The sequence below is a fragment of the Panthera pardus genome, unplaced genomic scaffold, assembly GCF_024362965.1.
Source record: "Panthera pardus isolate Hobbes unplaced genomic scaffold, ASM2436296v1 HiC_scaffold_20, whole genome shotgun sequence".
Classification (NCBI taxonomy): domain Eukaryota; kingdom Metazoa; phylum Chordata; class Mammalia; order Carnivora; family Felidae; genus Panthera; species Panthera pardus.
This window is the reverse complement of record NW_026526766.1, coordinates 92530358-92554132: the sequence shown is the minus strand read 5'-3', so window position 1 is coordinate 92554132 and position 23775 is coordinate 92530358. Positions and strand designations below refer to the sequence as shown.

Genomic DNA, 23775 nt, shown 5'->3' with positions numbered 1-23775 from the left:
AGACTGTGACTCTTTGCGGGGGTCCAAAGGATTTTAAGATGGGGAGAGTACCCTGGTAGCCCCAGGTGCCATCGAAGTGCCCTCAAAAGAAGGAGGCAAAACATGGTTAAAATGCTAAGCTGTGTTATGTATACTTTACCCCAAGTTGAAAAAGAGAGAGAGGCAAAGGGAGATTTAACACAGACTGCCCACTTCAGGACAGGGGCAGAGATCCGAGGGACGAGGCCACAAGCCGGGGGACACTGGAGCCACCAGAGGTGGGAGGGGGTCCCCTGGAGCGTCCAGGGGACGGCAGCCCAGCCGTACCGACCGTGGACTTCTGGGCTCAGAACTGGCGGGACCGTTTCTGCTGTTGGACCACCCAGCGTGCGGTCCCCATTAGGGCAGCAGCGGGACCCTCGCGCGAGCTCTCCCAGCTGTTGGGGGAGCGGAAACGTCCGGAGAGATCCTCTCACTCCCGCCGGGCGGCAGGAAAGTGCCAGCTGTCCAGCCGCCCAGGCGCCCAGGCCAGGCCCCCGTTGGGAAGTGAGTGTCTCACGGAAGCAGATTCCGAGCGGCGTTTGTGGGGCATCTGTGACTCACGCCCTGTGCTGGGGAGGGGGCAGGGGGAGAACGGGGGAGATTCTGGTGGTGCCCAGGAATTGGTTAAGGGGCGCGGAGGTGAGTGAGGGGCCGACGGGGTCGGGGGAGAGTGGCAGCAACCTGGCCCGGGGAGACCCCACCCGGTGGCCCCCAGCCCCTCGCAGCTGGTCTGCTCAGCCCAGGGGTGTTGTGTCCTTCTGGTTATTAGGGCTCAAACTGCTCTTGATCCAGAATGGCTCCCGCCAGGTGCGGCCCCTCGGGATCTCCAGGCCGCCCAGGACCGTGAATACGATGAGACGTCCCGGCCACGGCCAGGATCAGGATGCGTCGCACGGTGTCGGGGGCTGAGCTTCATCTCTCCTAAAGTCATGTGGTGGACTGTTGACCCCCTGAGCCTCCCCGCCCACCAGTGCCTCAGAAGTGACCTCGTCTGGAAACAGGGTCATCGCAGGTAATCAAGTGAGCATGAGGTCGTCAGCGTGGGCCCTGATCCTGTACGACTGGAGCCCTTTCGCCAAGGGGGATCTGGAGACAGGCGCAGAGAGAAGACAGCCGTGTGCGGGACGAGGAGGCGGCCTCGGGAGCACAGCCCCGCCGGCGTCGTGGTCTTGGGCGTCCGGGCTCCAGGACCGCGAGGGAACGCGTTTCTGTTGTTTGAGCCGTGCGCCTGTGTGGCGTGGCAAGGGACTGTGCGTGGTAATTCAGGTTACCGGTCATCTGAGCAGGCCCCGTCCGACCACACGAGCCCTGTGGAAGCAGAACGTTTTCTCTGGCTGGAGCCCAAGAGGCAGAGCTTTGGGGCTCGGGGGAATTTGGCGCACCGTTCCTGGCTCTGAGGACGGGGGAGCCACGCGCCAAGGCGTGCGACGGCCCTTCACAAGCGAGCCGGTGACAGCCGGCGGGAGCAGGGGCGCGTCCTGCAGCCTCCAGGAACTGAGTCCTGCCGGTGGCTGGATGAGCTGGCGGGCGGAGTCTTGCCCAGAGAGTCCGGCCCTGCCTGACACGCGTCGGCCTCGCCAGCCTCGCGAGGCCCCACGGAAAAGCCGAGCTGAGAAGAGCCAAGCTAAACCCTGCTCCGACGTGGCGCCAACAGCACCGTGAGATGATAAAGGAGTTGCTTTAAGTGGCGACGTTGGCGATGACTTGTTACACGGCAACGGCAGCCGAGACGCCTCTCTCCTGCAGAACGGTCGCCGTCTGTGTGTGTCTGGGTGCCTCTTCCAGAGCAGCTCAGTCTGCCCCTCTGCCTCCGGTGCTCCTCACGGGCTGGCTGTCGGGTCCAAGGGCCGGGCAAACGATTTAGGTGAAGGGACATTTTAGGTGACATGTGGTCCCACGTCTCCTGGTTTTCCCTCCACTGCGAAGATAGCTGGGTTAGGGACAGCAGCACAGCCCTGCACATCACCCCTGCTGGCAAGAGGGACTTTGCAGATGCGATGCAGGTAAGGCTCTTCACGGGGGGCAGGGGACGCTCCTGGATGGTCGCTGTGGCCCAGTGCTGTCACAGGGTTCTCGGAAGAGGGAGGGGGAGGGGCTGAAGCAGAAGTCACAGCGGCGTGAGGAAGGGACCCCGAGAAGCTGGCAGAGGTGGGGGGTGTCCTCCCCCAGAGCCTCCAGAAGGAACCAGCCCCGCCCACACTTAGATTTTAGCCCTCTGAGCTCCGGACTACGAGACGGTAAATGTGTGTTGTTTTAAGCCACTAAATTTGGGGTGATTTGTTACAGCAGCAGCAGGAAACCCATCCACCCTGTCATAATCATTGCCCATCCTGATGCTCAGCTGCCCCTGCTGTGTCCGCGGAGAGCCCTGCCAGCTGGGTTCTGTACCTTTCCTCCCCAACTTTTTTTTTGTGAAAAAAACACGTAACGAAATTTACCACCTTTTTAAAAAAATTTTTTTAAGGTTTATTTTATTTTTGAAGGAGAGAAAAACAAGAGTGTGAGCAGGGGAGGGGCAGAGAGAGAGGGAGACACAGAATCCGAAGCAGGCTCCAGGCTCCGAGCTGTCAGCACAGAGCCCGACGCGGGGCTCGAACTCACAAACCGCGAGTTCGTGGCCTGAGCCGAAGTCTGACACTTAACCGACTGAGCCACCCAGGCACCCCTAAAATTAATCGTCTCAAGGGCGCGGTCCAGGGGCATCAAGTGCATTCACACTGTTGAGCAGCCGTCCCCGCTCCGTCCCCAGAACGTGTTCGTCTTCCCAGACTGGACTCTGTCCCGTTACACACGGACCCTCCCCTCCCCCAGCCCCACCCTCCCGCTCTCGGCGTCCGTGGCTCCGACTCCTCCAGGGCCTCCGGTGAGCGTCCACTCCTACAGGACGTGTCCCCCTGTGACGGGCTGGCGTCACTCAGCACGGTGCCCTCCAGGTTCGCCCACGTGGTAGCAGGTGCCGCGATTCCCCTCCTTTTTGAGGCTGACGTTCCCTGGTGTGGGCGGACCACGTCTTACGTACCCATCCTTCTGTGGTCCATCTGATGGACCCTTGGGTTGCTTCCGTGTTTAGCTGTCGTGAGTGACGCTGCCATGAACACGGGTGTGCAAATATCCGTTCGAGACCCTATTTTCAGTTCTGCGGGCATACACCCCAAAGCGGAGCTGCTGGGTCACACGGTAACCCCGCTTCTCGGGAAGCCCCAGACCCTCCCACGATGCCTGCAGCGTCGCACGCTCCCGAAAAGAGCACACGAGGCTCCCATGCCCCACACCCGTGCTGGCACATTTATTTTCCGTTGGTTCCAGAGCGGCCGTCCTGGTGAGTGCGTGCTGGTATCTCGTGGTCGTCTTGAGGTGTTTCCCCAGTGTTCGGTGGCGTTGAGCATCTCTTCACGGGCTCACAGGCCCCAGGCCGGAGCCTGGGAGGTCTAGCTGTGGTCCCGGGGACAGCCCGGGCACCACCCCAGCCGGGCGATCAGCACACCCTGTGGCTCGCCTCTCGCGGAGTGGGGCTGCGGGCGAGGACTCCCAGGACCCCGTGGGCACACACCGGTGTGGCTCGGGAGGGTGGAGGCAGGGGCCTCCCCTGGTTCCCCTGGGCACCGCTTCAGAAAGTCTGCGATGCCGGGCCTGCGCCCTAGGCCTGCTGCTTCAGGGTCGCCCCTTGCTGCCTTCTGCCGTTTCCACATCTTCCTGGGTTCCGGAGGCTCCTGGGCCAGCCTGCCCACCTGCCCTCACACCTCCAGACATCATACCCGGACCCCGTGGGCCGTACCTGCCCCGGGGCGCCCCTCCGGCCCAGCCGCCCGCGGGGTGCCAGGCATGGGCGTCCGGCCCGCCCCCCCCCCCCCCCCGCCACGAGATGGCGTCTGGTCGGTGCGTGAAGGACGGATCGGTGACCACCCCGTCTACTCCTCCCCGTCTCGGGTGTCACCGCCCACCCATCCCCTCAGCCTTGATTGACGCCCCCCATCCAGTCCTCCAGAAGCCTGGCTGCCTCCACCTCAGACACCCTGGACTCGGCCTGGCCCTGTCCCTATCGTCACAGGGATGTGAGGTGACGCCCCCCACCCCAACCCCCCAGGACAGCCGTCCTGCAGCAGGAGCCGAGCGGCGTTTATAGCGCTCCAGGCCAGGGCGCTCGCCCTTGTCCGCCCTCCCACCACGGCCGTGGGCCGGAGGTCGCCCGACCCCAGTGGGAGTGGGCGGTCTGCGGCTCTCCTCACGGCGCGCCACGGCCGGGGAACGAGGCGCCTCGGGCCGCTGCCTGTGCCCAGGGCCGGCTCTCCTCCACGGCCAGCGGACGCGGCACCGGCCGGAGGCTAAAGTGGACGACCGTTTTCCAAACGAACCAGTCCTTATGTAAGTGACACGGCGGCCAGCTGGAAAGGCCTCCGCCACCAGCTCCCGGACGCAGCACTGACGGCTGTCTGGTGGTCCTTCCACGCACGTCAGCCGGTTCTCTCGTTAGGGCGCGTCATACAAAATGTTGGAGAAGCCTTGCCTTGTCACCTGACACTTATCCTGGACCCCAGAAGCCATCACTACTCTCAGAGTCCAGGACTGCAGCAGCCACGGCAGACTCGGCAGACGGGCCGCCCGAGAGGCGGGGGCCGCCCGAGAGGCGGGCGCCGCCACCTGGAGCCTCGGGTGGGCCGCAGCAGCCGTCGAGGAACATGAGCTCGTGTCTGTCTGGGCAGAAGTGCATCCCGAGGGCCCTGCGGCTCCCGGCACCTCCTGGGGAGCCCCGCGAGCAGCCCGGACGTCCGGCCCTTCTCCGCTACTGACCGGACCCGGGGAGCCTGGCCCTGCCCGGGGACGGTGCCCGGACCCCAGAGCCACAGCTGTGGGGACGCCACCTGTGCCCGCGGCCCCGCTCGCCGTGTGCCGCGGGCACCACCACGTGTGGCTCGCTCGCCAGCGGGCCCCGGAGCTCTTCCAGCCGCTCCGCGTCCCTCCACGGGAAGGGGGACAAGCGGCCGCCATCTCCTCGTCCCCTCCTCACGCAGGCAGGCAGGGGGCTTTGCCCACACAGAGCCCTCATGTCTCCAGGGCAGATTCCTAATGGAAACGCGGTCGGGGGGATGCTGCTGTGGGGGTTTGCTGAGGCCACCGAACGGCTCCGCACCAGCTGTCCCTGCCTTGCGATCTGGGGAAGGGCCAGGCAGGGGCTGGGTGCCCTGGGCCCACCTGCCTCCCACAGACCTTCCGTAAGCTCAGGCCCTGGTGGTTTACTGGGTCACGCAGGTGGGGTGAAGAAACGGGCAGGCCAGGCAAGCTGGAGCCTCTGGTCTAGATGTCAGGGTTCGGGCAGGTCAGGAGGGCCTGGAGCCGCTGGCCGCTGCGGGGGATAGCCGCGCATCTCCGCACCCCTGTGCCCAGGGCACCCAGAGCCAGAGCCTCGGTACCCCCAGCACCAGCACCCGCTGGCTGTTACCTGGGTGAGCCACCTCACCTCCCGGGTCCTCGATCCATTTCTCCCCGCCTCGGTCTCCGGGGGAAGCCACCTCCTACTTCGGTGCCTCAGTCTCCCCACTCTGAGAAAACGAAATCTTCACTGTCTCCTTGAGTTGCTCGTGTTCAGTGAGGTGATCAGAGCCGTCCCCAGCCGGGCATGGGGTGCAGACAGGGCTCCACAAAGCCGCCGCTTTGTCCAACATGGAGCCGAGCTTGGCAGATGAGCACTGCTTGCTGGGTGAGTCCCCCCACGGACTTCCGGATAGCCCTGGGAGGTAGGGAATGGGGGCGCGGGGGGTGGACCCACCCAGCCTGAGCAGGCACCAAGAACGGGGCCTGGAAGGCGGGCGCCGCTCTGCGCAGGCCATCGGAGCCCCACCTGGGTCCCCTGGACCCGGAGGCCGGCTGTGACTTGGGCGCGCGGCTGCGCACCGAGGCTCCCTGGGCTCCGGCAGCGCCTGCCTGCGGAGGTGAGTGGCCGAGAACCACCAGCTGTCACCGCGCCACTACTGCTCCCCTCCCCCAGCGCCGCCGTGACTGTCGTGATTCTTACTACTACTTCCGTTATAAGGCGGCCCGGCAGCCGGCACCGAGACCCCTCCTGCCGGGGCTCCGTGCGCGTCCGCCCGCCCCCCGCTCCCCCCCCCCACCCCGCCTCCCGGCGCCCCCCGCCCGCCCGGGCCGATCCACTGCGGCGGCGGCGCGGGGAGCGCGGGGCGGGGCGCGGAGATGGGAGCGCCGCCCCCGCCGCCTCCCGCCCGTGCGCTCCCGCAGGATGGCGCGGGCCAAGCTGCCGCGCTCGCCGTCCGAGGGCAAGGCGGGCCCGGGGGGCGCCCCGGCCGGCGCCTCGGCGCCCGAGGAGCCGCACGGGCTCAGCCCGCTGCTGCCGGCCCGCGGCGGGGGCTCCGTGGGCAGCGATGTGGGCCAGAGGTAGGGGCGCGCGCCCGGGGGACCCCGCGTACCGCCGGGAGGGGCTCTGCTTCTCTGCCGCTCGCCTCCCGCACCGGCTCCGCTCGGCTGCACCTGCCGCGTCGCCCGCAGCCCCGGGAAGGGGGCGGGGAGGGCCGGGTTCTCCCCCTCCGGACCCTCACCCGGGCGCAAGGGCCACCCGCTGTGCTATCAGCCGGCCTCTGGGAGCCTGTGCTCTCCCCCTCCCTCCTGCTCTTAGAGGCTGGCACGGTGGGCCTGCAGGTAAGACCGGAGGGAAGCAGGGAAGCCGACCGAGGCACCCGGCCAGGTGGCTCGGGGACCCCTGCCCGGCCCTCTCCCACTGAGCCCACACTCCAGGGGGTTCCAGCCGCCGCTTGTGGGGAGGTGAGGCCAATATCCGAGTCCCCACTTCAGAAGTGGGCAGCATGAGGCTGGGGGGGGGGGGCTGGCTGAAGGCTGCATAGCAGATTGGAGCTGGGACGCAGGTCTGAGGCTCCCTGGGGGGCTAGTGCCCGAAGCCGGTGGCAACCAGGGTGCAGCGGTCCAATTTCCTGGGGAGGGGCCCACCTGGGGAAGGGGGCCTCACCGGCCCTTCTCCAGCTCCGCTGAGCGCAGGGCTGGACGCAGCACCCCCATTTCACGGATGAGGACACTGAGGCTCCGTCTGCGGCACTAGTCCTCAGCCAGCAGCAGTATTTAGCCAGCACCTTCTCTGTGCAGGGAACCCTTCTAGATGCTGCGGGGGAAACGGAGATGAATCAGATCCGCCCTGGGTGTGGGCACACGTCGTGGGCACAGAAACCTGTGCCTGGCAGAGAGGTGCAGGCTGGGCCGGGGTGAGGCGAGTGGGAGCTTCCAGGGCCACTGGCCCTACGGGGAGGGGCACAGGAAGATGGGCAGGGGCCCTCCAGGCAGAGGCGACAGCCAGGGCCAAAGCCCGGGGAGGGTGCGATGCCTCGTCAGAGTTGGGGCCGAGGTTGGCAGGGACTCTCGGCCCGGCAGATGGTAGGATGAGGGGTGCCTCGGGAGCCTCTCCCCTGCCCCTCCCCTCTGGCCACAGGCTACCCAGGCCCCTCCTGCCCTCACACCCTGTTTCTGGCTCCTCCGAGCACCCCTGGTGGAAAGCTGATGCCCGGTGGTTATTCCCATTTGCCAGAGCGGACTGCTAAGGCTGGAGATTAAGTGCCTCTGAGAGGCGCCGGAGCAGCTAATGGGCAGCCCGGGCGGGAAGGCAGCAAGTGCCGGCCAAGGCCCTGAGGACAGAGTCCTCTCCTTTCCATCCTCCTCCTGCGCCGCGGGGGGCAGTGGCTCTGGAAGCTCTGGTTACAGCCAGTCCAGCCCCTGCAAGAGATCGGTTCCCCTTGCTGTCCCTGTTCCTGCAGGGGTGCAGAGGCAGGTCCTGCCCAGCCTGCATCTGAGCCTGCAGTGCAGAATGGGAGCTGAGATGGCAAGGCCACCTCCTCCAGGAAGTCCTCTCCCCTCCCCGCACTCTTCTGCCCCCAGTTCTGTGCTGACCCTTATACGGGTGGCCTCGCTCTATCCCCAGCAGCCCCTGAGGTACAGGTATCAGCCTCCTTGTGCAGAGCAGAGAAGGGGGGACTGTCTATAGCTGCGTAGCTGGCCCGTGGTGTTAGGGCCTGGAGCCCTGCAGCCCCGTATCCTCAAATGCTAGATGCACACCATGGAGTTTATTCTGGACAGGAGCAGTAGAGAGCCACAGCAGGTTCCTGAGCAGAGGAAGGCATACAGGGTTTTTGCTCCTTGGAAACTCAGATCTGACGGAGGGTCCTGCACAACCAGGGCGGGGTGATGGGGACCTTCTGTCAGAGGGAGCCAGTGGCCAGAGCTCCTGAAGCTGGCCCCATCTGCATGCCGGGCCCCCTTCTGGGGCCAGCCAGGATCAGCGCTCCTGGACCACGAGGCACTGGCCTTCCCCAGGGTGGCCCACTACAGCCGGGGAGGCAGCAGGGCACCGGGAGGTGCCTGCTCCCAGTGCCAGGGCTCAAGCCCCCCCACCCAACACAGTGCACCCCAGTGGCGTGGATGCTGGGTGGGCCAGCACGGGTCCCTCCCCCACGCCGGCCAGCCCCAGCACCCTGGGCTCTGAGCTCATGGGAAGGGGAGGGGCAAGGCTTAGAAATCACGACCTGGAGCGGGAGTGTTGAAGACGGTCGTTCAAGAGCCTTTGACCAAGGGGTCCGGTGGACTCTCCCCGTGGGTCGGGGCTGCGCTGGGGCCCCTTCCTGACCCCAAGAAGCCCGGGGCTAGGGGGCCTTTGGCCTTCCCAGGTGCTGCCGCATGTTTGGTGTGCCACCCTGGACGGACGGACAGGGCTGGAGAGGAAGGGGCTGGTTGCTGGGCACCTCCCTCCCGCCCCTTCTCCGCCCCCCACCGGGTTTGGGTTCTGCACCAGGTGAGGGGCTCACCGGTGTATCCTCGGAAGGGACGTCTGAGTGGGTGGCCTGGAGGGCACGGGAAGACCGCAGAAAGATCTAGGAGGCAGAATCCAGGGGTCTGGGAGTGGTGGGGAGTGGTGGCGGGGTGCGGGGAGCACTGCGGACGGCCGCTTGGGGTACCTGGAGGCACAGCCAGGCTGGCCAGTGGGACGCTCCCGTCGGTGTGGATGCCCGGAGGGGAGGAGAGGGGCAGCAGGCCAGAGGCCAGGATGGAACTCTGAGGTCCTGCTTGAGGCTGTGGGCAGAGGCCACTGTGTCCCCAGGACAGACAGAGAGTCCTGGGGAAGAGGGGGGCCAGGAGGAGGGCCTGGGCGGGGGAGGAGTCGCTGCGACCAGATGAGGCCGGTGCCCCGCCATTGGTAGCTTCAGGGCAGGGGACATCCGCGGAGGGGCCTCACTCAGAGGTGGGCTGACAGGCAGGGTTTGGGGAGTAAAAGGGGAAACTCCCGCTGAGGGGCTCCGCGGGAAGCCCCGGGAGGGGCGGGGCCTGGGGAGGCGGGACCGGAACAGCTGGAGGCAGTTCCTGGCCGGGGATTGGAACCCCGGTGAGCCCCAGTTTGGGGCTGCGTCGAGGGGCCCCTGGGGGCAGCGTGTCCCTCCTGCCAGTGGGCCTGTCCCCTGACGACGGGTGTGGAGGGGCAGGGCGCACCTCTGCGTGCAGGATCCCGGGAGCTTCTGTGAACTCGGGGCCGAGGCAGGAAAGGGAGCCAGGACGGCAGGAAACACCTTTCAGCGGCGGCCACTTTGCTCCGCTGGCCCCCCTGCGCACCCACGCCCGCCCCCCCCCCCCCCCCGCCAGGTGCTCTGAGCCCAGCGTGCAGCTCCACACCTCGGGGTTCTTGGGGCTCCAGTGTGGTCCTGCTCTCCTGCTGTCCTTCCCAGAGTCCCGCGTGTCTGCCGTGACCCCAGGCTTGCCACAGCCAAAGGCAGTAGGCGGAACCCCTTCCCCACAGGCCCGCTCGCCCCCCTACCCTTTAGGTGGCCCCCGTGGTCCTCCAGGAACCCGGCCGCTCTCCTCACCCACCCTCCTTGAGCTCCACCGCCACAGCCCCACTGCAACAGCCTGGGCCTTGCCAGGCTCCTGCCCAGCCCCCTCTTCCCCACCCCTCTCCGTGCAGCTGTCGCCCCAACTCAGAGCTTGGGGCGGTACCGGGGCCAGGACAGGAAACCTGAGGTGGACAAACATGTAGAATCTGCCAGAGGCTCCCGGCAGAGCCCTGGCCTCCTTTGCTCCTTGCGGAGCCCGGCCCCTGAGCACGCCCCCTCCAGTCCCTCATCGTCCCGGACCTCCCCGCAGCCCCACTGTGCCGTCCCGGGCACGAGGAGCTGTAGACCGGGGCACTCGGAGGGGGGCCTGCCCACCCGGAGGGCCCTGCACAGGCGGCGGGCGGCCGTGTGCGGATGACCCGGCCCGTGTGAGGGGCTGGCCCAGCCCTGCAGGCCAGCTCCTTCCTCCCTGCCATGGCCTCTGGAAGGCAGTGGTCTTCCCTGAACGTTCGCATCCTCTTCTGGAACATGGCAGCATCGAGGGTTAAGAGAGGGTCCCTGAAGTCCTCTGTGCACCAGATGGGTACGTCATCAGCAAATAGACTTTCTGCATATAACGCATACACACATCCCTCCAGAGCCCCCAGGGGCCAGTCCTCAGAGCCCCAGCTGCCACCAGCACCACCCCCCTGCCGGCCTCCCCTCCAGCCCAGGCCCAAAGCTGCCACCAGCCCAGGCCCGGCCATCATGGTGTCAGCTCTTGTGGCCAATCTGGGAGAATCCCAGGGCAGGCTGCCCAAAGGGTAGCAGGTGTGCGATTGCTGACCCAGTGGAGGGGTGCACCGGGCGCCCCCCAGGAAGCCTCAGCTCCCTGCCTCGGCCTGTCCTCTCCCTGGGAAGCCAGGGTACGGGGCTGGTGGGCTCTGTGGCCGGGCCCGTAGAAAGCAGGGGAGCAGAGAGGAGGCAGACAAGCTTGACGACGAGGGAGCCCTGGCTGTTGCGTCCGCCCTGTGGCCTTGTGTGGGAACCGCCTCTCGCCACATCAGCTTCCTGGGTATAAAGCGGGGCTGGTGTGGCCCTCCCCTGGAGCTGGGGTCGCGGTGCCTGAGGCGGGCTTGGCAGGAGCAGGGACAGTGACCGCGCGCCGAATAGACTGATTCTTGCTTAGTCCTTGTGCTGAAGGCGGGTGTCTGCGGCCTTGGCCTTGTGTGCCGTCTGGCCTGGGCAGGGGGTGCATGTGCTACGGCCGCTGTGCTGCTTTCTTGGGCGCCGAGGGGGCCAGGCCCAGTGAGCGCCTCACCACAGGCTGCCTCCCGTGGGCACCTGGGCACCTCCGCCTGCCTGGGGGCTCCGCGGGTCTGGGGGTGTGCCCAGGGGTGCCCCCCCCCGACCCCGCCGCTTCCCTCGGACCCTGCCTGGAGCTTCCTTGAGTGTCTGTGCCCCCACCTGGTCCAGGAGCCCAAGCCCTCCGTCCATCCGTCTTCCATGTTGATGTGACCACCCGTGTCTGTCCCCAGGCCTCATGTGGAAGATTTCAGCCTGGACTCCTCTCTGTCTCAGTAAGTGCTTGCAGGGAGGGGGCCGCAGCAGGGAAAGACAAGTGGCCTCCCACCCCCAGCAGACCCTGGGAGGAGGGGGCTCAGAGTCCAGTCTGCCCTGCAGCCAGGCGGGACCGGGCACGAGCCCGCCCTGGCCACCGCCGCCCCGTGCCATCAGGTGCTGCTGCTGGGGGTGGAGCTGAGGCCGGGGATGGGACAGTGGGCGGTCCTCTGGGGAGGAGCCCTGGACTAGCAAACAGGGCCATCCAGAGGCGGACACCCACAGCCCTCAGGAGAGCCCAGCGGGAACGGGGACCCCCACCATTTGCGTGTGTGGGGACAGGCGTGCGGATGACTGCTGGGACCCTCCCCCCTCAGCCTAGCCCCCAGGCACATCCTGGCTTCCGTTAAGATCCAGGTCAAGTGGACGGTGGCTTTGAGGCTGGGGAGACCGACATCCTCCTTGGAGCGGCCACGTCCTGTCCAAGCCCTGGGCGTTCAGCGTGGCCACTAAGTGGGACCCGATGTCATTAATTACCATGGTCAGCGGCGACAGCCGCCGCTCACTCAGCTTCCAGCTGCTGCTGACACTCGCCCCCGCCGCAGCCTGTGACCCGGGCCTGTGATTACCCCGGCAGGTGTGTGGGAGCCGGGGGGGGCTGGGCCACAGTCCCGGGCCTCTGGCTCCCCAGCCCAGCCCCCTGAGCTGCGGTGGTGGTGGGGCGGAGGGCCCCTCCAGCACCCGCAGGGCTCTCTGGGGCACCTCGGGCTTCCCAGGGGGAAACGGACGATTTGCGGCCACCCCAGCGTTGTCACTGGTAGAGCAGACTCTCCGTGCCCACCAAGGCCCCAAGAGGCTCTCCCAGGCCCCCGGCCCAGCCGAGGGTGCCAGGACAGGGGTTCTCTCCAACACGTGTGCAGGAGGTCCCAGGTGGGGCCGCCTCACGGGGGACATGCGGGCTGGGGTCACCTGTCCGTTGGAGAAGCCACTGGCCACCGTGCCTTTCCTCGGTCCCCCAGGCTGCTCTGCCCCTCCGGGTTCCCGACACGGGATGTCCCTGGCAGCGGGCCACCCTGGGGCAGCAGGTGGCCTGCAGGAGCTGGCCTGTGGCACTGGGCAGGAGCTAGAGGAAAGCCTTTCAGCCCTGGTGGATCCAGAGCCCCGCCACCCCGCAGGAGGGTCGTGGTGCCTGGAGGGGTGTCCCCCACAGCGATCTTTGCCCACACGGCCACCAGCCCCCCATGGGCGAGTCTGCGAGCCTGGGGCTGGGAGTGGTGGGGACAGCGCAGCCTTCAGCCCTACCCCACCCCCCACCCCCGGTGCCTCACTACTCAGCAGACACCCCTGCCCATCCTCTGCCCCCAAGCCCGGCCCTTTGCCCGCACACCTACAGGAGGTGCCAGTGTGTGGGGGGTGGAGCAGGCCACATGTCTGTCCTGGGCTGGGTCCCTGGGCTGGTCACAGGCTCTGCCCTTGCTCAGAATAGCCGGCCTCGGGGTTGGCAGTTAGGCCGGGGCCCTGCCCTTTCTCTCGCGCGTCAGTCTGCGGGTTCCTGTGTGGAGGGAGTGAGCCACACGGCGACACACGGAGGGAAGCAGACAGTAGGACCCCGGCCCCATGTGAGTGCACGGCTGTCGTGGCCCGGCGGGCCGGCCTGCCGTGCTGTGTGCTTAGCGTCCGGCCACCCTCCCCGCCGCCGCCCTCCTGACTCTGCCTACGGAGCTTATTGGCACAGGCCATCTGTGCCGGGACCACCTGCCAGGATTCCCTGGAAGGCCTGCTCCCCGGGCCTGCCTGCCCGTTGGCCTCCGGGTCAGCCTGCCGGTCAGAAGGCAGACGTGCAGCCCAGAGTCCGCCTGCCCGGCTCGCCCCAGGGCGGCCACCCTCGCCTGGCACGTCCTGTCCCGGTTTCAGGTTGGGGAGGTTGCAGCTGCTTTGCCGGCACAAGGGGGACTCTGTGGGTCCCCTCCAGCGTGGACAAGGCCCTGGCACAGGCAGGCGGTCGGCCTGGGCCCACTCAAACACAAGCCTCGTGGGGATGGGGCAGAGGCAGCCGGGGGCTGACCCTTCCACCCCAGACATTCGAGAGGCCCTGGTCCCATGCAGAGCCCCAAGCCCCCGATGCCTCTGACCCCCTGGGCCAGCCTTGGGCCTTGGCGGGCCTTATTTTCCATGCGTGTCGGGATGAGTCTGGCTGGAGCCCTCCGAGGGGCTCCAGGGCAGGGCTCGGCAAGAAGGCCCTTTTGTCTGTTCGGTCTGGACCCCTGTCCTCACCAGCCTGAGAGCCGGCAACCTCCGAGGACAGAGGAGCCTGGGGTGGGGCCCAGGTGGGGCCTGTCCAGTCCCCGGGGCCCACGGCCTGACCCCAGGCGTTACACCCAGGGCTTTCTGAGTCCCAGGCTCCCCTCAGGCTCTGGGCCCCGAGACCACGCCCTTGGGGCACCCTGGCTTTAGACCTTCTTCCTGGGCCCCTGGCGGCAGGGGGCCTCGGACCGAGTGCACGAAGGAGCACAGACACCGACGGGGGGAGGGGAGTAGACCCTCGGGCTCCACTGTGGGGTCTGGGGCAGCTCGATGTTGAGGCCGAGCTCCGGGGCCACGGCACCGTGTGTTCTCAGGACCCCGCCCCCGGCTCGCGGGGCTTCCCGCTCAGCCCTTCCCTCACTCCCCAGAGTGGCTTCCGTGAGCCTGGTCACGCACCCCAGGCAGGGCCTCGAGCCGCGGCTGGACCGGGATCCCACCCTGCCCCCTGCCCGTGGAGGGCATCAGCGGTGGATTTGTGGCCCGGGGGCCCGTCCTTTCTGGGTGATGGGAGCGACGGAGCCGGCCACCGTCGGGACCTAGAAGGAGACCACGGGCACCAGCTGAGCTGATGGGTACCAGGCCCCGGGCCACGCGTTGCGGCGGCCTCTCACTTAATCCTCCTTCGGGCGCGGGCACTTAGCAGACTTGAGAGGTTGAGGGTCAGATGCGGAGGGACAGGCTGACTCTCCCCAGAGCCAAAGCCCCCCCATCTGCCACCCTCCAGACGCCTGTGGTGGACCTTTCCTGTCACTGCCCGCCCCCCCAGGTGAGGAGGCCGGGGCTCGGACGGGTGCAGGGGCCACGGAGCAGCCGGGCGGGGGAGGCACAGGGCTTCTGTCTGTCTGGCCAGACCCGTCCGTGACCCCGGGGCCACCTCGTCTTCCCGTGAGCTTGCTGAGCCGAGAGTGTCCTTCAACCGGGCCCAGGCTGTGCTGCGAACCTCGGGGCCGCGGGGGTCCGGAAGCCCTCCAAGGTTTCCTCCTGCGTCGGCCCAGCGCCCCGTGGGGGTCTAATTACGCTTGTCGCCTCGACCGTACTTCAGGCTAAATGGACAGCTCGTAACCTGCTGTCTGTGGTAGTGTCAGAAGTGGGCAGCCGCAGCTCATGAAAAATTAAGAGAGGCTTCACGAGGCTCGATTCACGCGGCCACGTCCGCCAGCCCACGGCTTCTCCTTCACCAGCCCTCTCCCTCCGCGGGCCCCCCCGCTGCTGACTGCCCTGGGGGGCTGTCCCGATGGGTGTCTGCAGCTGACCCCGGGGGACAAGGGCTGACCGAGAAGTGACCGGGGTTCCGTTTCTGGGGAGCTGGGAAGGGGCCGGGTGACCCGGAAGCAAAAGTGTCCAGGCCCAACCAGTCCCAGGTCAGCAGGCCTGACCCCTTGGGCCTGGGCAGGGGCGTCAGGCTGCTCTACGTGCGGCAAGGGGCCGTTGGCAAGCGGGGGCAGGGGCGAGGTTGGGTCAGGTCGGGGGAAGGAGCTGGGGGTCGCTCTCTTTTGCCAACAGAGAGCACAGGAAGGAGCCAGGGACTCCAGCTTCCTGCTTCGTCTCACCTGCTGGCATCTAGCTGTCCAGCAAGGATAGGCAGGGGACCCGGGGGGAGTGGAGCGGGGCTCTCAGCCGCATAGAGCGTGAGGTCCAACGTGGGGAGAGGGAGCGCCTCCGGCTCCTGCTTGGTCTGGGGAGGGTACCCCAAAGGGCAACGTCGGAGGGCAGCCGGGGGCTCAGAGCAGGGCTGGGGTTTAGAGGTCACCTCGCGCAAGCGGGCCAGGCGGGTGTCGAGGGGGGCCCGTGATCAGCCCTAGGGCGTCCCGCATTCAGAGTTGAGATGGGGGCAGCCGAGGAGTCTGGGGGGTGGGGGTCGACCAGAGGGGGGTGGGGGCAGGGAGGCCGCATGGTCGGTGCCCTGGGAGGCTCAGGAGGAAGGAGCAGGGCGGGGCCTCGCTGGCCAGATAAGGGCCCCGTCAGGGAAGCGGCCCGAGCGGGTGGCCCGCGTGGGGTGGGGAGACCCCTCTGTGGAGGCTTTGCTTCGATGGGGCCGGAGGGTGTCGGGGAGGGCTGTTCCCGGGCTGGGTGCTCTTCCCTCGGGCTCACTGACTTGCGTCCATCTGCCCCCCTGAGCTGACCTCACCGGGCCCCGGGCCCGGGCTCAGCCAGGCTCGTTGGACCAACTCCCCAAAGAGGCCCTCAGGAGCCCCCGACACAGCTCCAGGCGGCGCCTACAGAGAAGGGTGGGATTCGGGGCTTGAGGAGTAAGCCGGGAAGGCAGGGAGAGGGCTCCGAGGAGAGAGAGGAAAGGGGTCTGCGCTGGGGTGCAGTGGGGTACAGGGGTGTGCTGGGGGAGTGGGGGGGGTGCCATGAGGTACAGGAGTGTGGGGGTCTGCTAGGGGTACAGTGGAGTGCCGTGGGGCACCGGGGGTGTGCTGGGATGTGCTGGGGTGCCGTGGGCACACTGGCTGTGGTCTGTGGGAGGCCCGTCCTGCCTCTCTGGCTCCGGGGGTCCAGGCTATGGCCGTGTGACCCCTCCCTGCACCAGAACGTGAGGGAGGGGAAGAGCCCACGGCGCCCAGGCCTCCTCTGGGAGCCGTGGCCAGCGGAGCCCATTGTGGCCCAGGTGGAGGTCCCCCCCAGAGCAGGTCAGGAAGGTGCCGGCGCCCCGGCCGAGGGCCCGCCGAGGCATCGCCCTCTCACACCGTCCTGTGCCCACGGCAGGCTGCGGGGAGGAGGGCCGTCTCGCGCAGCTTGGAGACGGCGCAGCCAGCCCCAGGCAGAGCGCCCCATTCAGCTGTCGGGGGCAGAGCGGTGCTCGTTTCTGCCCCCAGGGGAGCCCGGCCAGGCGGAGGCCATTCACAGTCCGCCCGCCCGCGGGCCGGAGCCCCCTGCCCCGGGGGACGATGGCCGGGAGGTGGGACCGCCAGGACCGCGCTCCGCCTGTCCTGCCGTCAACGCCAGGGTTTCCGTCCTAGGGGGACACCGGGCCCCCGCCGGGCCAGCGCGCAGGGCACAGCGGCCACCGCGGGCCTGTGTCCAAGGCTGGGGCGGTGCTGGGCGGTGGCCCATTGCCCCAGACCCCGTGTTACCCCCAGGGACCCGACGGCCCTTCCCGACTCCGCCTCCTTCCCTGACACGCTGGGTGTGCCGTGGCCGGTCCCCGGGAGGCTGGGAGCCCGGGCAGGACTCAGGGTGCCTGGGGATTGGCCAGGGGCACAGGCGAGCCTGAGGGAAGGAGAGCAGCCTGGGCTGGAGGGGCCACGGCGGGCCTGACGGCCGGTGCCTACGTGCCCGACCCTCTTGCAGGCTACAGCGAGCCTCAGGGGACAGCCCCGGGGCCAGCAGGCAGAGCAGCCGACCATCGGCTTCCGCTCCTACTTAGGGGACACTGGTGTTTGAGCCCTGTGCTGAGGGCCATCAGGGTTTGTTTAATGCTGGTAGCGGGCTGCCGGTGACAGTCACGACTGAGGGCCCATGGCTGTCCACCTCTGGTGCCCAGAAGGTAGCAGCCGACTGGCCCCAGCTGTGCCCCGTGGCTTTGGAAGGGCTGGCGGGCGGGTCTGCCGGGACCACGCAGGCAGGCAGGACACCGGGGCACCCTCCCGGTCCTGCTGTCCCCGCGGGTCTCTCTCGGCTCCTGCGGTGTGGGGGAAGCCGGTCCCACCCTGGGCTTCGGGCTTGTCTCCCTGCTCGAGCCCCCACTGGCCGGAGCTCCCATGCCCCTCTCCCCTGCCCCCAGGGTCCAGGTGGAGTTCTACGTCAACGAGAACACCTTCAAGGAGCGGCTCAAGTTGTTTTTCATCAAAAACCAGAGATCCAGTGAGTGGGGGCCTGCGGGGGGAGCGGGGGCATAGGCTGGTGGGCGCGGGGCACGGGGGGCGGGGGGAGGCCCCTCGGCTTCAGGCCACCTACCCCCAGTGGGAGGGGGGACCCAGGACGTGCGGGGACCCTGCTCCCCTGCTGGACCCCGGGCTGGGCCGTGGCCGTCCAGGGCACCGGCACAGCCTCCTCCCAGGCGGGCCCAGCCCTCCTACCTGCACCCTGGAGGGTCCTCTGGCCACCTGCCACCCTTCGCCGCTCCCCCGCCTTCCCAGCAGGAGCTTGGCTCCCTGGGACCCCATCTGGGGTGCAGGATGGGGCACGGGCCCTAGTCCATCAGTGTGCTCCCCAGGCCCCCACCCTTCCGTCCCAAGGAGTGCGAGGCGTGGGGAGCGGTCTGCACCCCATCTGGAAGGCAGGACGGGGTGGAGGGTCTCCCCCCGTGGTGCGGAGCACCCCTCAATCCTTGGGGGCAGCGCAGGGTGTCCCGGGTACCCAGGAGCCCTGACCTGCATCCCCCGCCCGCAGGCCTGAGGATCCGGCTTTTCAACTTCTCCCTGAAGCTGCTTACCTGCCTGCTGTACATCGTCCGAGTCCTGCTGGATGACCCGGCCCTGGGGATCGGATGGTGGGCGACTGCGGGGCTGGGGGCAGCTTGCCGGGACAGAGGCCGGTGGGGTCAGTGGGGGGGGGGGGGGGGTGTGCCCAGCCCCCGGGGACTCTTTCCTTCCCAGTGTCCGCCCCCGCAGAGCGGGCCCTGGATGCCACTCAGGGTCCTGCTGACCGACAGGCTTGGCTCGGGGAGAAAGGTGCCCAGGCCGCGCACTGCGGCTGTGCGTGTCCAGCGGGGCGGGAGCAGCATTCCGCTGCCTTCAGCGGGGGAGGGGCGGGGTGCAAGCCGGGCAGGGCCACCCGCACCTCCTGGGTCCCCTCGCTGGCACAGAGCTCGCGGCGCCCGCCTCCTCCGGGTCTGACTTGACCGCGGTGGAGTCGGTCCCTCTTGCTGCCTGGCCTTCCTGCCACCGGTCCTGCCGGTCGCCCGTGCGGGAAGCACACTCTTCCCCGGGGGGCCGTTGCAGTCTCTTCTCCGTGCCCATGTCCGGCAGCCTCCGCGACGCCTCGGCACGACCCCTTCCCTCCCATGCTGGAGACCACACTTCTCCCTTCCGCTGTCTCTGGGCTTCCGGTGCCCGGCTGTGTGGTTCTGGACAGTCCCGTCTGCCCCGTCTCTCCTCTCGTGCCCCCTCTGGGTGACTTCCTTAGCGCTGCGTCCGGCCCTGGCTCAGTCCTTCTGCATCACGCTTTAATTTCGGAGACTTCCTTCTGGCTTTCCGCCTCTCCGGAGGTGATGTCTCTAACCCTGCCTTTCTTACATGTTTCTCTTGGGCTCAGTCTCTGCTTCTCCCGAGCTCGCACTGGGTGGGTTTCTTCAAACGTCCAGCAACTTGGGCTCTGCTCACACTAAGAGTGGGGCACTCAGAGGCTGAAGTCCCATCAGTCAGGACAGGCAAAGCCTGGTCACCACTGTCACCTGGGACAGGCTCAGTCCTCAGAGCGGATCCGTCCCGCCTCTTCCCTGAGGGCGAAGTGTGGCCACTTGACTCCTGGGGCCGAGGCGGGAAGGAAGCTGGGGCCGGAGGACAGTGCAATCTGAGGAGCAGCGGCGGGGGGGGGGGGGGGGGGGGGGTCCCGAAGCCAGACACCCTTTGACCCTCCCTTGGGGCCCCTCGTGTCTTCATCCCAGGTGGGGCTGTGCAGACCCAGCCGCGGTGGTTTGAGAAGGAAGACTGGGGGTCCTAACTGACTCTCAAACCGCTTTCGTCCCACCTTCTCTCTCCAGAGGCTCCTGGGACATCTGGTTGCACATCCCTACAGGGACCAGGGCTAGGAGTCGTTGCCGGTCCCCAGCACGTGGATGGGCGGGTGGGAGGGCGAGTGGCCGGATGAGACTAGGGAGTGGCTGGGTAGAACGGATGGGCAGGTCGGTGGCTGGATGAGCTACGAATGGGGGGGCCGGTGGCTGGGTGGGTAACGGGTTGATGGTTGGAGGACGGTGGTAGGTGGATGGGAGGACAGCCGGCCACTTCTGTGGGCAGCGACTTTGCAATAATAGCCCCAGTAAGGCTCGGGGAAGTGGGTCAGTTGGAAGAAGAGTGGGAAGGAGCTTCCTGTCACCATGGGGCTCCGTGACAGTGGGATCCTCTCGGTCCGGGACCCTGGCATTACAGCTGGGGCCGAACGAACAGGTCTGCCCCTACCACCTTCCCGGAGGCTGGGCATCCGGCGGGCTGAGAGAGGCTCGTTCTTGGGGTGACTTGGGGTGCCCCTGGGAGTCGGCACCTCGGGGTGGGAGCCCAGCTGTCTCTCTCCCTGCCTCGAGAGCATCGTCCAACCTCGTCTGCGGCGGCTCCGGCCTCCGGGAGGCACCGATTGCCCCGGGGTCCGCTCTGACCTCGCACGGCCCTCCCCGGCAACCTGCCGTCAGACGGGGCAGGATCCCCAGCTCTTTCCCCGGCTCTGCCTTTCCCATCCCAGAGTGCTGTGCTCTCCCGCCCAGCCTGTCTGCCCCTCCCCGCCTGGGACCCTGCCCGGCGGTGTGCAGGGTGGGGGCAGGCCGTAGGAGCGCAGACGCCTGTCTGAGATGCCGGGAGTTGGCCCTGGGTGGGGGAGTGGGTGCCCGCCCACCGGGCTCCTGAGCCCTCGGCAGCCGTGGGCGGGGTCTCTTCCGGGGCCGGGCTGGGCCAGCTCTGTCTCTCCACAGCTGGGGCTGCCCGAAGCAGAACTACACCTTCAATGCCTCGTCCTCCGAGATCAATTGGTGAGTTCCCGGCCCAGCCCCTCCGGCCGGATGCCCGGCTTTGGCCCGTGCAGTGGGCATCGCTAGGCAGTCCCCGCAGAGCACCTGAAGCAGCGGACCCTTTCAGAACTATGGGTGTCGCCCCAAGTGGCTTGACTCGGCGTCCCTCCAACTCCTGGCTCAGCCCTCAGACCGAGGGTGGGGAGGGGGCCCGCGAACTGACGGCGGGTAGGGAGGGGCCCGCAGAGAGGGCCCTCCAGTGGGTCGCCGCTCCTGTCCGCACTTGCACCAAGGAGAGCGGTGCCCCCATCAAGCAGTGCAAGTGACCCCAGGATGACCGTGATGTCTGGCCCAGCATTTAGGACGCGTCCCCAGGGGCCCAGCCACCTCCTGCCTCACTCGGCTTGTCTGTACAGACGGCCCCGGTCCTTCCGTTACCCGAAGGAGCACCGGCGTTTGAACAGACCCTGCCCCCGCCCCCATGTGCTTCACCTCCCGGGAGCCCCCCACCCCCGGCTGGACCGGGGAGGAAGGGAGGCCCCGCGGCTCATCGCACTTGCCCAGGGAGCCTGTCCAGGGCGGGGGGGCCTCCCGAGCCTGCAGCCCTGCCCCACGTCCCGCAGCTTTGGGCCTGGCCTCACCCTGACCTCCCAAGAGGCCTCCTTTCCTGGGGGACCTCTCCCTCCCTTCATGTCCTTGTCCCCACGAGGGGGAAGGCAGGTGCCCTCCACCCGCCTGAGGAACGGCTCGGGTCAGGGGAGGCCTGGGGGTGGGGCTGGGGGACACCAGCCCGAGGCTCACCTCCCTCCCTCCCCAGGGCGCCCATCCTCTGGGTGGAAAGAAAGATGACTCTGTGGGCGATTCAGGTGAGTGGGGGGCATGGCTCCGGGTGGGCCCTGCTCTCCCCCCGTCCCACTCAGACTGCGCCCCTCCTAGGTCATCGTGGCCATAATAAGCTTCCTGGAGACGATGCTCCTCATTTACCTCAGCTACAAAGTGAGTCCCCCCCACCCCCGCCTGGCCTGACCCTCCCCTCTGACCCCCCAGCCCGTTCCCTGACCTCCTGGCTTGCCTTTCTCCCCCCTCCCCCGCCCCCCACGGCCCCCAGGGCAACATCTGGGAGCAGATCTTCCGAGTCTCGTTCGTCCTGGAGATGATCAACACGCTGCCCTTCATCGTCACGGTGGGTGAGCGGCCGGCCGAGGAGGGGGACACCCCGGCCCCGGCCCCCTGACCCGGCTCCTTCACAGATATTCTGGGCGCCCCTGCGGAACCTGTTCATCCCCGTGTTTCTGAACTGTTGGCTGGCCAAGCACGCTCTGGAGAACATGATCGTGAGCTCCTGTCCCTGGTGCCGTGTCCCCCCCTGGGAAGTCCCCGGCTGGAGGGAGGAGGGGTGAACGTGCGCGCGGGGCGAGAGACCAGGCCCGCGTGACCCGGGCCCCTGGACGGACCCTCCGCTGAGCGTCAGGCCCACGTCCCTTTCCGGGGCTGTCTGTGGGGAGCCTGACGCGGAGGCGGGAGGGGGCGCGGGGCCGGGGGATGGGACCTGCTCACCCACCTGCACCCGTGCCGCCGGAAGGACCAGGCGCCGCCCCTGACAGCCCTTGTCCCGCAGAACGACTTCCACCGCGCCATCCTGCGGACCCAGTCGGCCATGTTCAACCAGGTCCTCATCCTGTTCTGCACCCTGCTGTGTTTGGTCTTCACGGGGTGAGTGTGCCCCCAGGAGCCCCGCCGCCCTCTCCCCCTCAGGCCGCAGCTCAGGAGGGCCCCGCGGTGGCAAGGGGCCCAAGGACGGGGGGGGGGGGGGGGGGGACGGCCCGGAGCCCACAGCCCCGGGCTGCGATGGGCCCGGGTCCCGCTCCTCTGGGACCCAGGGAGACCTAGGTCTGGCTTCCGGGTCCGCACCTCGGAAGGCTGGGCACCGGCCCGAGCCCCGTGGGGACCCTTTGGCACGAGGTCCAGCTGAGAACGAGGTCTGGGAACGGCCAGGGTGAAGAGTGGGGGGGAGGGGGTGTCCCCTTTCGTGCCCGGCTCCCGCCGGGGGTCCTGGGGTACCGGCCCTGCCCGCTGCTGGCGAAGGCGGCCACCACGTCCCGTTGCCCCGGCAGGGATGTGGGGCGGGCACCGAGGCCGGGGAAGGAGTGAGGAGGAGCCACGTGCTTCCTGCCTCCCCTCCCGCACGCCTGCCCACACCACGCAGACCTCAGCAGAGGGGGACGGGCAGCCACGGGGTCCAAAGCTCAGCCTGCTTTCCTCCCGGCAGCCAGTGTGTCCTCCCATCCCCCTGGGGGAGGGTCTCGAGCACCTCTCTGTGGCACCCCACGCTGTGTGCCATGGGCCCCCTAGGCCCTGCCGTCAGCAGCTTCCGGTGTGGGGCGAGGACTTGGGGTCACAGGTGCGGGAAGCGGGGCCGTCGGGCTCTGTGCCCCGTAGGGGGCTGTCCGGCCTCCTGCCCGACCCCCTGGGTGAGGATGAGGCTCCAGGCGGGGCGCAGGCCCACCCCGCTGACCCTCAGGCCCACGCTCCACCAGTGTGGGTCCGCATCCACTCAGGGCATGTTGCCCAGGGGCCTCGAAACAGCCACGGGTTGGAAAGGGAATATCCAGGGGGAGATCCGAGGGGCTGGGCTGTGCCCACTCTGGCAGACCGGGATGGGAAGTCCCCGGAGCCGTCGCCCGCCCCAGGTGTCCCAGGCCCCTCCCACAGCCCAGGGCAGGGAGCACAGGGCCCCCCTTCGCCCACCCCCCCCCCCCCCCCGCCCCAGTGTCCCAGGCCCCTCCCACAGCCCAGCGATGCCCGGACTTCCAGGACCTGCGGCATCCAGCACCTGGAGCGCGCAGGGGACAACCTGTCCCTCCTCACGGCTTTCTACTTCTGCATCGTCACCTTCTCCACCGTGGGCTACGGTGACGTGACGCCCAAGATCTGGCCGTCCCAGCTGCTGGTGGTCATCATGATCTGTGTGGCCCTCGTGGTGCTCCCGCTGCAGGTGAGCCCCCAGCCCCCACACAGGCCGCCTCTGCCCAGCCCGGAAGCGGGCAAAGCCGGAGGCCCGAGACCCGAGGCCTCACGGCAGGGTGAGGAGCCAGGGGTGGCGTTCTCGACGGGGAACCACAGGCCGCTGGTGCCACGCCTGCCCCCTCGGCCGCTCCCCCCGGGGCCGGGGACAACAGATGCCCAGGACCCCGGATGCCCCCTGGCTATTCGGGAAGAGACGGAGCGCCCGTTCCCTCCCCGCGTGCTTCCCTTTAAGCCCGCTCGCTAGTTAGCACCGTGGGAGAAGCGTGGAGATGGCCGCACGCCCGCTAAGCCTCCCTCCCAGGAGGCAGCAGCGGGGTCCCTGACGGTGCCACAGACTGGGCCTTGGAACGACAGAAATGTGCTCTCTCCCGGTCCGGAGCCTGAGTCCGAGGTGTCCGCGGGGCCGGCCCGTCCTGGAGGCCCCGAGGGCGGCCCCCTGCACCCTCCCAG

At 68.1% G+C, this 23775-nt stretch overlaps 1 protein-coding gene across 1 annotated transcript in view; it reads left to right on the top strand.

Moving 5' to 3' along the window:
* Nucleotides 1-6226: 6226 nt before the first annotated feature.
* The window catches only part of KCNT1 (potassium sodium-activated channel subfamily T member 1), a 34868-nt gene continuing 17319 nt past the window's right edge, over nucleotides 6227-23775 (top strand). Inside the window, 11 exon segments of the mRNA XM_053908018.1 lie at nucleotides 6227-6408; nucleotides 11369-11410; nucleotides 17422-17501; nucleotides 18030-18129; nucleotides 20263-20319; nucleotides 21116-21164; nucleotides 21235-21294; nucleotides 21407-21481; nucleotides 21549-21632; nucleotides 21917-22011; nucleotides 23113-23293. Coding sequence (XP_053763993.1) covers nucleotides 6254-6408; nucleotides 11369-11410; nucleotides 17422-17501; nucleotides 18030-18129; nucleotides 20263-20319; nucleotides 21116-21164; nucleotides 21235-21294; nucleotides 21407-21481; nucleotides 21549-21632; nucleotides 21917-22011; nucleotides 23113-23293 — 978 coding nt within the window. The 5' untranslated portion in view covers nucleotides 6227-6253.